General features: G+C 37.3%; 1 protein-coding gene across 4 annotated transcripts in view; it reads left to right on the plus strand.

The window, feature by feature from the left end:
- Positions 1-14,916, plus strand: part of Filip1 (filamin A interacting protein 1) — a 174,555-nt gene that overhangs the window by 71,360 nt on the left and 88,279 nt on the right. For all 4 annotated transcript variants that reach the window (XM_048800495.1, XM_015498859.2, XM_048800409.1 and 1 more), the window contains one exon: positions 3,517-3,798. In XM_048800495.1, coding sequence (XP_048656452.1) covers positions 3,523-3,798 — 276 coding nt within the window. In that variant the 5' untranslated portion in view covers positions 3,517-3,522. The remainder of the gene's footprint in view (positions 1-3,516; positions 3,799-14,916) is intronic.

Below are 14,916 nucleotides of genomic sequence, written 5' to 3' on the forward strand. Positions count from 1 at the left end.
GAGTCAAGGAAGCATGGACATGAAATTGCTGTAGATGTTTTCCTTTCCTTTTCTTTTTACTTATTCAAATGCTCTAGTATTACTTATTCATTCAATATAAATTAATCCAAATCTTTATTTTTTTTATTCCTGTCACATTACTTACCTGATAGTACGCTCTCACTGTCCAATGTGTGGGAGGAAAGGGTAATGAAGAAGAGATGGTCATAGATAAAAAGAGGATGCTCAGAATAACATTTGGTCTTCCCTTTCTTCCCAATTCAGTCAGCAAATTCCAGGCAGAGCATTGCTGACTGATTACTAAGAGAGAGTCAATATATTTCATGAACTATGCTAACTAATTCACTTATGTAAGAAGAGACTATATGGCCCAAATAACATCAATTTTAAAAAGCTACAAAACCTGATATGAACCGTCAGTTCATTGTGCTTTTTCTTGAGAACTTTTTTCAAAGGATATAACCTGTGATGAAGCAAAAGTATTCTTGGATTCTTCCAGAAAGTTTGTTATCTTCATGTCCTAAACTTGCAACCATGCCTTCCACTATTAGGAAGCCTATGGAGTTCCAGATGCCTGTCCTGCACCTGCCTGCTAACCCTCTAAGCATGGTGGATAGAATTTCACTAATTCTGATTAAATGTTTATGATTGTTCAACTTTGGGGCTTTTAACATAGTAAGTTTGTCATGGTCCCTGTTCAGACTTTGCATCCTGTTTTAATAACCTGTACCCTTAATAACTGGCTAGGTTGATTGTGAGGAAGTTTTTTTAATGACTCATCATTTTACAATTCTATAGCAGGTTAATGGTTTTAGAAAATGTTCTTTTACTTAGTAACCTAATTGCAATTGCTATAGGGATTTTGCTGGAGTGTCTATGGGGAGGTCATATGCATAGATTTCTCAAATTCTGTAGTGTGGAGTGATAAAACATTAATCCATGAGTATTTGTACATTTTTCTTGGTCCTCTATTTACCAGGTGTCCTCCCCACTTCCAGTTTGCATGTATTGAAGAACTTAGAGGAAAGCCATACAGTGAATACATTTTTTTTAGTCAGATATGAGTTCAAATCCTAGCTTTTCTATTTACTGGGAGTAGCTGGTGATCCAGGAAAAGATATATAATCTTTCTAAACCTCAATGACCTCATCCATAAACCTGAAAATAATAGCACTGACTTCAGAGGAGTTATATACATATTAAAATATGTGCTTCAGACATTGTATAACACTTAAGAAACAGTGAGAACTATTAAAAATAAGAGTCTAAATTTCACTAAATGTGATACATGGAAATCCACTATTGTCTAGATATTTTGCCACTGCAAAACAGATTGAAGTGGTGTAAAATGGATATTATTGATAGCAGACTTAGACTATTGAGAAATTGTGGGGCTTTATTTCCCCCCTCAGAGATGCCAAATTTTTCCTAAAACTTTCTTGACAAGTGTGTTATCAATGAGTGCTCTTGCATGTCAGAGATAGGACAGGGATTGGTTGCTGACTTTGTCATGGAGATAAAGATAGAAGACTGTAGTCGGCTTACTATGAAAGGACTAAAATCAGTGTGTACATGCCAAAGGAAAAGTAATTAATGTGAAATTTCAGTGACACAGAAGAAAAATATTTGCTAAGACAGACTTAACGTTGTGGGTCTACCACATGAGATTTTCCACCAGCCAAAGTAAATTAATCTGGAAGGGAACAGGGAACTCAAGCTTTTAACTTGATTAGTGATATGTAATAATTAGACAATTCTAAAATGTGTAGTTTTTCTTTCTGGAAAAGCCATTAATATTATAGTATCATAAAATTTATTTTACAACATTAACTTCAGACTGAAAATTTTAGAAAGAACTAAATACAAAATTGATACTAAGTAGATTCCATTTTCTGACTGTTTGCAAATATAATTGTGTTTAGTAAATACCTATAATAGACAATTATGCATTTGTTCTTTCTTAGACATGTCCTTATATTATGAGGCCTATAAAAGAGGACTCAGGGAGGATGAGGCACAAATACACAATATAGTCACATACAAATACTGTGCATGACTAAGGCTGTAATTAAGTTTAACCATTATCACCTCACTTCTTGTGCTTTGGGAACTCTTGTCTGGTATTTCTATTAACTCTTGACCTAAATTAAAGTTGTCCAATTAATATTTGATTCATCATCTCAAAGAGCCTGAAGATCTTATAGAGAAAATTACTTCAGATAAAAAGAACTCACATGCGTTGTAGGGAATCATAATTCAGTTTGGGAAGCCATGTGTCTGAATTGTGATGTGGAATAGGTCTTGAGTTAATTTTGAAACTCTGTTTATCACCTCATTTTTTCTCATCTTCTCCTCCCCCTCCTCCTCCCTCTCTTCGCCCTTCTATCCCTCCTCTTCTACTTCCTCCTCCTTCTTCTGGCTTAAGTTAGCCCACTCTGCCCAGAAACAAGCTGTGATGAAATACAGTAGGTCTTCTCTACAGTGGTTTGGCCTCCATTATATTCTTTTTTCACCAAGAAAGCACGAAAGAGATTCTAAAATTGAGCACCAATCACTGAGTGAACCAAAAACAAGATGCCGCTTCTTCAGATTATATTACAGTAGAATAAAATAGACATTATTATTGCTGTGTGTATATATACATGACTGCATGACCAATGTGATTCTGCAACCTGTACACTCAGAAAAATAAGAAATTATATCCCATCTGATATGATATGTCAAGGTCATTGTACTGTCACGTGTAACTAATTAAAACAAATTAAAAAAATTAAAAAACCACACACAAAAAAATAAAATTAGTGTGCTGTAGAAAGTTCACACATGCATAGAAGAGTCTGTTTATTATTAGAGTTCAATCCAAAAAAAGGAACATAAATATAAATTTCAAGATTCATTGAAAGAATTGAAAATTCACTATCTGAAAGGAAACATTGCTGTGTTTATTTTTCTGTTGTAAACCTAATGTTTTAAAATAATTTCCTTACATATGGCAGGGTTCATAAAAGGAATTTACTTTTAGATAGCAAAGTCCTTCATTTTATCTGGAATGAATAGTGAAAATCTTGTTTAGTTGTTCATACCACGAGTCTTAAATAAGCCCATGTGCTAAACTACTATATTTAAGGGCTTACAGAATTTTGTAGTACAGTCCCAGGATGTTAGAACACTCTTCATGGCACTTGGAGTGATAACCTTTGAGCTCAGTATGTTTGTTGTAAAGGGGTTGGCTGGGTTCATATACCATCTATAAAGCTTAGTTCATGTTGATCATGATCGTGATCTTTTGGCCTGAGATGTTTGTCAGTTTAGAGTCATGTTTTCACTTTTTCCTGAAGACCAAGCATTTTTCTTAAGATTGTAATAACATATTCATTAAAGTGATAAGGAAGCTGTGACTGATCTGTTTTTCATCATTGTAAAGCTGCCGTATGTTTCTAAAAGTATTTTGACAAAAATATTTTTGGTGGTGATAAAAAAAAAGCTTATCTTTCTTTTTTTTTAAATATGTTGTAGGTGGGAATGAGATCCCGAAACCAAGGTGGCGAAAGTTCATCTAACGGGCATATCTCCTGCCCCAAGTCCTCCATCATCAGCAATGCTGATGATAAGAGTCTCTCAGAAGATGCAAAAAAGAAGAACAAATCAAAGAGGAAGGAGGATGATGTCATGGCTTCAGGAACTGTCAAACGACACCTAAAACCATCTGGAGAAAATGAACGAAAGCCTAAGAAATCTCTGGAGTTATCCAAAGAAGATCTCATCCAGCTACTCAGCATAATGGAAGGGGAGTTGCAGGTAGAGCCAAACTTAGTCAACTATTGTTTTTAGTTTCTAAGCTATAAGAGTATAAGTCAATGGCCCTCACTGGACTCTGAGCTTCCTGGGAAAGGAGAAACATCTTCCTCGTTCATTTCCAAATCCCAGTGTGTGGCACAAGTTTTAACTGAATAACTATTTGTTCAGTGAATGATAAATGTGAAGGTCCTGATTCCAACTTCAGACTTCTCTAGAAGCAAAAAATTTCTTGATGATTTTGGTAAAAAATTAATACAGATTTTGTCACTTAGTAAGCAATTGATTAGATTATCTAATTTAGACATTGTGGTTGAAAATGTAGAAAAGCCATGATTATTAGAAGGGAGTGTTAAGATCAATGATTACTTTTGCTTTTTTTTTTTTTTTTCTGGAAGATTGAGTAAAAGAGAGCTAGAAGAAGGACCAGGGGAGAGAAAGAAGGCTTTGTTGAAATCAGCATTGCTACATATCTTTTCTCATTTTTTTGGTAACTTCAGCTTTAATTTTCTATAGTGTCATTGGGGTTGAAATGGACAACAGCAAGCAGAGCATTGCATTGTGAAGTACCTAATAGTTTCCCAAGCCTTCTCAAGTTTGTTATCTCATTTGATCGCAATAAAATATGGGTATCATTATCTATATTTTATAATTAAAGAAATGGAGATCCGGGGCTGGGGCTGTAGCTCAGTGGCAGAGCGCTTGCCTTGCATGTGTGAGGCACTGGGTTCGATTCTAGGCACCACATATAAATAAAGGTCCATTAACAACTAAAAAAATATTTAAAAAGAAAGAAAGAAACCAGAGACCTGGAGCTGAGATCTGGTTTGTCCAGACCTCATCTCAGGCCTCCAGATTTTTGGCCTGGTGATCTTTCCATTGCCTACACCCACCAACCTTATCTAGTTGCTATGAGCCAGGTCCCTCTTATTAAGTCTTCTGTTTTTAGGAATTCAGTCAGCAGTTCAGATTTTTTTTGTTTCTGAGGTCTAGACAATTGCATTTCTGGCAGTAAGGGAACAATATATATATATATTTTTTAGAATAGAATGACTGTCCTTTTGTTTTTGTTAGTTTTTAGCTTACATGAGCCTCTAAGGGGACACCAACAACTGCATGAAATGAAACCCTTGGCTTACTGGTGCTGTTAGCATCAGAGAGGTAATTCACAACCTACCCTAAACTAGGGTGGGCACCATTCCTGCTCTCATCTGTGTGCACATATAGATAAGGGAACCCCTGGGGTAAAGAAATCTAAAACATACAAAATTCAAGTTTGAAAAAACAAACAAACATGATTGAGTTTACCATTTATAGACTGAGGAAATTACATTTGCATTTCACAGTAAAAGATGAAATTTTCCAGAGCGCCACCATTTCTAAAAATAACTCTGCCATTCCCAGAAATGTCGTTAGTGTTTTGTTTATTAACATTCATTGTGTAGAGAGGCAGAATTACTCCTTCCTTTTAACCAGGCCCCCAAATGACAGCTATTAACTTGAGTACAAGAGAAAGGTATAACTGTTGCCTTAGAAACCTTCACAAAGCAACACTGGCTGCTCTTTTCAGCCGTGTTGGCTCTTGTGCCAGTGGCTCTGGCAGACAGTTTCCTGGAGAACTACTATGTCATGGTGGACTCCATAAGGTATTTAAAATCCATGTGGCTTTTAGGTGGTGCTAGATATACAAAATATAACAGATACAGCAGGGAAATGGAGGATATTAGCTAGAAGACTCCAAAGAAATGCATTTTGCTTTTCATTCATCTTTATGAATTCAGAATCCCTCCATTACTTGTATTCTTGAGTAACTAGGAATAAGTAAAAAAAGTGTACATATTATCTGTGGTGGAGATGGTGAAGGCAAAGAGAATTTTAAGGAATTCCATGATAAATTCATTTGCAAAGCAAATCATCTGTCACACACAGACATATGTATTTGTAAGTACAGATTTTGCAAATGCTAGATTTGTTTAAAGTGAGAGTGTTCCTATATCAAGAGCTGTAGATATCAGTTTTTTAGTAGATACTTTTCCTCTGTTAGCGTTGTCACATTGGGGAGGGTGTTGTAGCTAAGAGTGGGAGGCAGTTCACATTAGCAGATGAGAGTGGGCAGGTGAAAATGTGGCAGCTATGTGCTAGATTTGCCAGACAAAGAGATTTAAAAAAAAAATCATCTAAAGGGCTGTTGCTAGAAAGTGAAGCAGGAATATGCTTTGTGAAGTAAGTTCCCTGTTGCACAGGCCTATGGCTTGACATGTGTGGAACATTTAGTGCCATCTCACAAATCTTCAATGGCCACCTATTGCTCTTTATGGGGTGGCTGTGTGTGACTCAAATGCCCTCACTCTGCAGGTGGTATTCCAAGGTTCTATAAAACATTGGGACTATTAGGCACCTTCAAGGTGATTTATCTATTCCATCTCCTTTATTTTGGTTATGTAACTGACCCAAGGTGGCATAGCAATCTTGTTACAGTTGTTTTAGATCCAAATTCCCTGTCTCACTGTATAATGTCTTTCTCATTCTATCACTTTCACACTGGGGATGTTCAAGTGTAATTGGACTTCAGGATCTTTATATTTATTCTTGGTTTTCAGGGTTTCCTTCATGTAGATTCATAAACTCACAAACCAAAGCCATTTTATGAAAAGATGAAACTTTGTAGGTGGTAGAAATTGAAGATTTCTATCCCATAAGGGAAATGGGATGGGATCAGAGCCTTAAAGTTGTTGTGATCCAGATCCTTAAGAAAAATGGGGAAATGCAAGGATGTTACGTGGCAATGTGTGCTGGGCACTACTGGCTCTGTATTCACTACTCTATGGGTAATGTTAGCTGAAGTTGTATAACAAGGCACCTTAGAAGGACCAAAGCTACAGGTCAGTAGAAGTAGGGTGATGCAAAGAAGGAAGGACCTAGTATTGAGGAGATAACACCACGATCAAGTCTGCCTGTAGGAGTTTTGCCTCAGAAATAACTTGGGGGTGGGGAGAAGATGGAGGATCCTTCAGGCTTTTCGTGCCAATTTTCTTCTCCTCAGACTCTCTTTTGATCTCTCTAATACTCATCAAATTCATAGCCAGCATTTTGCACACTGTAGATAATTTTGTGTGTTTTGGTGTGGGGGATACTAATATCATGAGGCTTTTAAAACACATTGAGTGATCTATAGCAATTTGCTGAATCAGCATTATGTGCACCATAATTTTTGTTGTAGGCACTGGCTCTTTACAAAATTTGAAAGTTTGATATTTTGTTTGCCAATCCAGGTATCTCAAGAATACTTAAAAAGTGCACTTTCAGGGGCTGGGGATGTGGCTCAAGCGGTAGCTCGCTCGCCTGGCATGCGTGCGGCCGGGGTTCGATCCTCAGCACCACATACAAACAAAGATGTTGTGTCCGCCAAAAAAACTAAAAAATAAATATTAAAAAATTCTCTCTCTCTCTCTCAAAAAAAGTGCACTTTCAATGAAGGTGTATTGGAAACAGTTGCTCCTACCAGAGATTTTTGCATTTTAAAGAGTCTTATCTAGAGGGACACCTTCCAAACTTTTCTCAGCAGATGTAGACCTGTTGTCTCAGCACAGTGACTGGCCAGTGTAGCCCTGCACCAAAGTAGCGGGGATAGTTTCTGTTATTACACTTCTGTCATTAGCTGGTTCCAATAACAAGTACTTTCTAATAAATTGGAACATTTTTACTCTCTGGGTGAAAAACTGGTTACATATTTCCCAGACTAAACTGAAAGTAATGAAATAGTACACCCAGACCATCACTTGGGCACCATGATTAATTTCCACTTGTATTTGTCCAAAAATAGCACTTTAAAAAATCCAGTCAACTTGGCTGTACTAAAAACAACAAAACTTCAAAAGAAATGGTACTCACATCAAAAAACCATAACATAGAAACCTTGGCAAAAGTATATTCTTATAAAGTGATCCAAGAGCAATTCACAAATTAATTCTTTTTCTTGATACAAAAAAATGAGCAGTCATTTTATATGGCAAATTCCCTTGATATATTCTTTTGAACACTTCTTAGAATAAAAAACAACCCTCAAATTAGGTTTCATCATTTTTACCTTTGTTAATTATTTTCTACCTACACATAAAAGGCACAGAGAAAACTAGACAACACAACTAGATAATGCACCACCATTTCATTTGACTTCACTGTTCTCCAGGCTAAGTCAGAGACAGAGTGACTGATAGGTCGAGGAATCTGTCTTCATCCTGGGAGACGGGCAGAATATTGTATTTCAAAGATAATTTATGAACTAGGTTATATACCCAAGTATTGTTAGAAGTGTCCTCTATTCTATTCTTTTGGGGTTCCTAGCCATTTTCTTTAATACTGTTCGTAGTGTCTCTCTACTTCTCTACTACCTACTGTAAGAAAGCCTGTTCTTTCTCACTAAAAGAGTTCATTCATTCTTAGAGCTTTAATTAATTGCTGATTAATTAATTCAAAATTGTTCTAATAATATTTTTAAAACATGATCACTATGCAAGAGGTTTGAGGAATGCAAATAATAACAATATTTGTAGCTAAAAATTCGTACTATGTGCCAAGTGATTTTAGGCAGTAGGTATAATAGTATTCATGAAAAGGAGCTCATGACCTGGTGGGATTGATAAGAATGTAGACGGATGAGTATTCTGCAGCGTAATTTCAACACAAATAATGGGAGTACAAAAGCAGGATGGATTGTGGAAATCTCAGAAGATAGGTAAAGTTTCACTAAAGAATTGAACCTTAAAGAATTGGTAGATTTTGGACAGGGAGAGAAGAGCTTACAGATCAACATGAGTAGAATCAAACCGGGGTGGTTGGGAAAGTTGTGTTCATGAGTGTGGAGTTGGGCTTCAGTGGAGAGGGACCTGGTACAGCAAAACTACAACCCCCATGTGGACACTCACTGTAAGAGGTCCAGCTGGAAAATTGTCAGAAGGTGTGCACATGGCTCAGGAGTAGACTGATGTAGAAATCGGGGAAGTCAAGATTGCCAAAAAGAAGAGAGTTTGTGTCAGTCAAATCAGCAGAAAGTTCCAATTGGATAAGACCTAATGTTGGCTCTTTGAGTTTGTGAACCTGGAGTCAGTAAGTTTAAGTCATTTTCAATGGGTTGAGGAGGGAGTTAAAGAATTAGAGTAAGATGTCCTGTTGAAAATCTAGTTTAGAAAAAAAATTGGTGGGGTAAGAGTTTTCTTTTTACTTCTTTTAAATGCAGCCAGAGAACCTAATTTCCTCTTTAGTTGAGCAGTAAGTTATTTGTCACACACAAAGTAGGCCCGTAGTATACGTGTGCTGACCACTTGATTTGAAATCACATGTTGCTTTCTTCTACTTTGGAGCTTTAGTCAGAAAGCCAAGTCCCACAAGATTATGTGGTAAACTCCAAAAGGTTTGATATCGGCCTTTATAGTGCAGACTGTGGGCCTCCATTTATTTCCCATCTGTTTATTAGGGGTATATCCTACCTTATGAGGTTTTAGTGAGTACTAAACTTAGTTAATACATATGGACCTATATTTAGAGAGGTTTGTGTGAGAAAGGCTCAGCTTTCTCATCAAGCAAAAGACAAAGCTATGTCCTCCAGGAAGTAAGGAGACATGGGCCATTCAAGGGTTGTGGGGATGATTGGGCATGTTGAATCACTGCTGAGTGGAATATTAGAGGAAGATTATTATGGACAAATACGGGCCCTATATGAGTGGAGATCAGAATTCTGCAGGGAGTGTAACTGTGCACGTGCAGTGGTACCAATCTGTTTAGAAGCCTAGGGTTAAAGAGGAGACTTTTATGGCACTGGATCTGGGGTTGCAGTTGTACACGTTGTACAGTGGAAGAACATAGGTACAAGAAAGCTGAATGTGTGGGTGAGACAGTGCCTGACAAGGAGGACAATGGGAGGATGAGTAGGCCAATGGGAGGATGAGCTGGAAAGACGAGAAATTGGGCAATTTGTGTGTAAGCTTTCTGAGTCACGCAGATTTTACTAATGCAAGGTCATGGGTGAAATCTTGGGAGGAAGTAAAGGTAACTGGAATGAATGAGATTGTGGACTGGTAAAGGTTGGGTATTGCTAATCTCCATTAAATATTGAAACCTCCTAGAATGATGACAGGATTTGGAATAGAGAGTAAGTATATATCATTTGTCAAATATGAGAGTTGGGTACCAGAAGCTCAGTAGATAACTGCTGACAGACTACTTTTACTAAAGTATTTCTCTTGATCATGTCATTCTGTTGCTTGGGAATTTACAGGAGGTTCTTAGACATAACTAGATTGAAATCAAAATTGCTCAGACTAGCTTGCAAAAGTTATTTATTAACTGGCTCCCCCTTAGCTATAACAACTCATCTTTAGTGCCCCTTTAGTTTTTAATTTGATTGAATTTTTTTTTTCAGTACTGGGGACTGAACCCAGGTGTATTTTACCACTGAACTCTACTCCCAGCTCTTTTTATTTTTTTATTTTGAGGTCAAATAAGTTGCTGAGGCTGGCCACAAACTTGTAATCCTCCTGCCTTAGCCTTCTGAGTCACTGGGATTATAGGCCTGTGCCACTGCACCTGGCTTTAGAGTCCCTTTAAATGATCATTCCTATCCAATTAGGCAGTCTCTATGCTCTTTGCCAACCCTGAAACACACACACACACACACTCACACCTGCAAACCCAAACACTACCACCATTCCCGTGGCAATTTTTCTTATATTTCTTTCACCTTAAGACTATTTATAAGAAAGAAATTAGAGATCCCTGGGAAAATTTAGAACATCTATTTGTACTTATCCCAAACTTTTTCTAGTATCAGTCAGTATTTCTTTTGGGAAAATAGGGGCTTACTTCCTCTGTGAAGTATTTTCTAAGTGTAGCTTCCAAATACTTATCTTTCTTTTGCCCTAAAGTCCTACATTATTTTATTATAAGTGTGAACCATAGCATTCCATACATACAATTCCATAAGTGTTCTATGTACTTATATCTTGTTGATATATCTCAAACAACTTCTTGAGAAAAGGGGCTACATCTTCTGCTTCTTTCATACTCTTCTTTGTTCTTAAAAGAGGGCTAGTCTATCCTTGTTAGTTTATTGGTAACCAATGATTAATCTCAGAATGTTCCAATATTTATATGCCCTATGAAACATTCACAAGCTTAATTTTTTAAAATGTGTGTCAGCTTTTGCATTGCTGTGGCCAAAATACTCAACAGAACAGCTAAGAGGAGTACTTATGGGTTCGTGATTCCAGAGGTCTCAGTCCATAGATGGCTAATTACATTGCTCTGGGCTCAAAGTGAAGGGGAAGGGTCCAGAGAGAAAATCTGCTCAGCTCATGGCAGGGTCAGGAAACTGAGAGAAGGCGAGGAAGAAGGGTCTACAGGGAAGATGCACCCTTCCAGGACATGCTCCAGAGACCCACTTCATCCAGCCATGCCCCACCTGTCTACAGTGACCACCCAGTCAGTCCATTCAAACTAGGATGGACACCATTAGGTTATGGCTCTCATAATCTGATTATTTTAACCTCTGGATATTCCTGCATAAACAGAAGCTTTTGGGAGATATCTCATATCCAAGCCATAGCATGTGCAAAAATACTTTGAATTATATAAATTATAAGCGCCCTACTATATATAATGTTATTATTTAATTAGTAATCATGATAACGAATATTCACAATGATAGTCCTACTAAAATACTATGATTCTACTTTTTTGTCATTTTTAAAAAAAGGTGTCGGCCATGCGTGGTGGTGCATGCCTATAATCCCAGTGGCTCGGGAGGTTGCGTTAGGAAGATTGTGAGTTCAAATCCAGCCTCAGCAATGGCAAGTGCTAAGCAACTCAGTGAGAACTTGTCTCTAAATAAAATACAAAATAGGGCTGGGACTGTGGCTCAGTGGTTTGAGTGCTCCTGAGTTCAATCCTTGGTACCACCCCTCAGAAAAGAGGTGTCATAATTCCACTGAGGATGATGATAAGTAGTTCAGATGGAAAATTCCCTAGTGCAACTAAGCGCCATGGGCTTATCCTTACTGGGGCACCATTTTCCATTTTTTCTTTAGAGATGGCTTTTCTTTTCCTAAATGAATTCCTTTCGTCACATTGTAAGGCCTTCCCTAGAATCCTGTGCCTCTGAAAAATCGGCTTTCAGTTAACCCTCTCTGGCTTTTTAAATTGATGACTCACCTGCACTTAATAAACTCCATCTTTAGAATCGCAGGCTGAGGTCACCCTGAGCAAGCCTGCCCAGTGCAACCTCATACCACTAAAATTGTCAGCATGCTGAGAATGGTATGTCTTTGCTAAGTTTAGGATGCCGCAAAGAGACAGGTTGCTTTCTGATTAAAATCAGGACCAGATCTGATTCTTAGTTGAATACAATGTTTCAGAATCTCATATGTCTAGTAGCATTGTCTGTATTTGGACAAAGAGCTTTGGTGTCTGATTTTCATTGTTCCAAGCAGAATACTTTTAGTGTTCCTAATGGAATCATAAAGTCTGCTTCTCTGCAGTGAGAATAATGTATTCATTAACAGTATAGGGGAGAACCTTGGGTTTTATTGAGAAATAAAAAATACATATTCATAAAGAAAATATCTCATAAAATATTTTTATTATTTTATCAGATTCTGGACTGGGGAAATACTACACAAGGGTAATATGTGAAAGATGGAGATTCCTACTTTCATGACTATAACAGCCTGTTTTTTTCCTCAGTGAAAATGATCTTAGTTACTTGGCTAAACAAAAACATATCTAAATATTCCAAGTTATGGATATAAATATTTCCCAATTAATTATTGGGGTGTATGCGTTTGTTACATGGGACCATTTTTAAGTAAAAATAGAGTTTATACAATTCAATGTTATAAGAAATGTATAATATATGGAGTAGTATTTAGACCATGATTAATCTGTGATTCCAGAATGACTTCCAGGGGAGATGTCAGGTAGATATCTACATTGCCAGATTTGAAGCTCTGGGTTAAGCTCTTGATCCATGCTGCTCAATGGAACTTTCTGTGTAGAAAGAAGTATTCTATATTTGCTCTGACCTATATCATAGTCACCAGCTGCAAATGCTTTGTGAACACTTGAAATGTGGCTAATTAGGCTGAGGAACTGAATTTTGAATTTTATGTAATGCAAACTAATTTAAATCTAAATAGCTACATGCAGCTAGTGGCTGCTTTATTAAATAGTGAGAATACAGAGGAGAAAACATAGCAAAGAGATCCAGATTAAAGCCAAGGGATAGATCCTTAGAGAATACCTATGGTTAAGGGTGGGGAGAGAGAAAAGAAGGAAATGGCCAGAGAGGAAAAGAAGATGTGGTTGAAGATAAAGTAAAGAAATCAGGGACACGATGTGTCATGGATACAAGGGAGGAGATCGGGAAGGAGACCTTTATAATTCTCAATGGTGTGCCAGGGCTGGAGGAGCAAAAGGGAAAGAGGCCATTTTTTGAGCTGGCATTTAGGAGAGGTTTCAAAGAATTGGTGAGGTTAATACTAGACTGTAGGGGTCTGGATGTGCTTAGGCAAACTGCACTTTGGAGAAGATGAGGGATAGAAAAAGAGAGTAGGGTTGTATCTGAGGGAATAGTAGGGGCAAGGGGAGGCTTTTTTGTTGTTGTTGTTTCTTAAAGAGGACATTGAAAGGTTTATAGATGTTAAATACAAAGTTCTCCTCTCATAATCCCTAGTCCTACCCTTGTTCTCTTTGTCCCCCATGGACAATCTGATCTTCTAATTGACTTAGGAGATTGAACCTTCTCAACTTCTTTCCGTCCCCCAAACCTCCATTCATTGCCTTTCCTTCCTCCTTCTCTAAGAGTGAAACATCCTACCACCTTGTGAGGTTAAATTCTTGTCTCTTTCGCCCTCTTTCCCATCCCTGACTCTCTCTCCTGTGCCTGCCAGCTCTCTCATGGTCTTTATCACCAGTACGTTTAGCCTGGATACTTTCCATATAAAGGAAGCTAGATTAATCAAAGCTCCTGTGGTTCTGTAGACTTTGAATTATTGTAAGCAGGCCTCTGTACTCTAGGGGATCTGGACATGGAATATTTAGGTCCTTTTTTTCTACTTTTCTGACTATAGGCTTACTCCTCTTTTCTCCCTCCACCCTATTCAGATCCCCATATCCTCACTTAGAAACATTCTTCTCCCTTTTTTCTATACTGTTTGATTATTTTCACAAGACTTCTACTTGTTCATTTCTACTGTAAATTGAAAACTCCTTAAGATAAAATGTCTGCAAAGCACTCAATAGGTGCTTTTTGAAAACTAATGTGAAGTTCCAATTGATTAATATGAAGGTTTTTTTTTTTAAGTGGATTGCTATTTTCTTTTAAAAGTACTGCATATTAAATATAGAAATTTGGCTTTGGCAGAACCCCTAGCATAGTGACCAATCATGGGGATATTCCATGGAAATGTCAGGTTATGTGAATACTCTGGCTTTGTTTTCTACCTGTCACAACATCTATTCCTGCATCACTTTTTCTCTTTTCTTCTTGGATATGTTAGGACAATATTAGTGGCAGAGCTGTCTCTCAATGAGGAAACAGGTGGGGTCCTGCCCTGAGAACATTGTCATTAGAGTCTCCTGATTACTGAGTGGAAATAATAGGATGTTTGGGATTTCCTTTAAAATGTTCCAGCTCTTACTTCCCTCAAAAGTATATAAGGGGTAGATATCATACTGTTCTGTTTGCTTTGTTATATATTTAAAATGTTTCCATAATACAAGGTTCAAAAACAAATAAATGATGTGTGAAATGGCAAAAGAAAAATAATTATGCCTATAAAAATCTTCACTTTAAGTTAGGTGCATTCTTGTGGTTTATACAGTTATTTCATTTAAATAAACCCTTTTTGTAGTTATGTTTTTAAGAATAAAATGCAGAGCTGAGGATGTAGTTCAGTGGCAGAGTATGTGTTTAGCATGTACAAGGCCCTGGGTCTGATCCCCAGCACTACCAAAATAATAATAGTGATAATGATATTAAATAAGATGCAGACCAAGATGTCTAGACTTTGGTGAGTTTAAATTGGTGGTACCCAAATTATTGAGATGTTACTGTAGTGGCAGCACTTA

Source organism: Marmota marmota, unplaced genomic scaffold, assembly GCF_001458135.2.
Source record: "Marmota marmota marmota unplaced genomic scaffold, marMar, whole genome shotgun sequence".
Taxonomy (NCBI): Eukaryota; Metazoa; Chordata; class Mammalia; order Rodentia; family Sciuridae; genus Marmota; species Marmota marmota.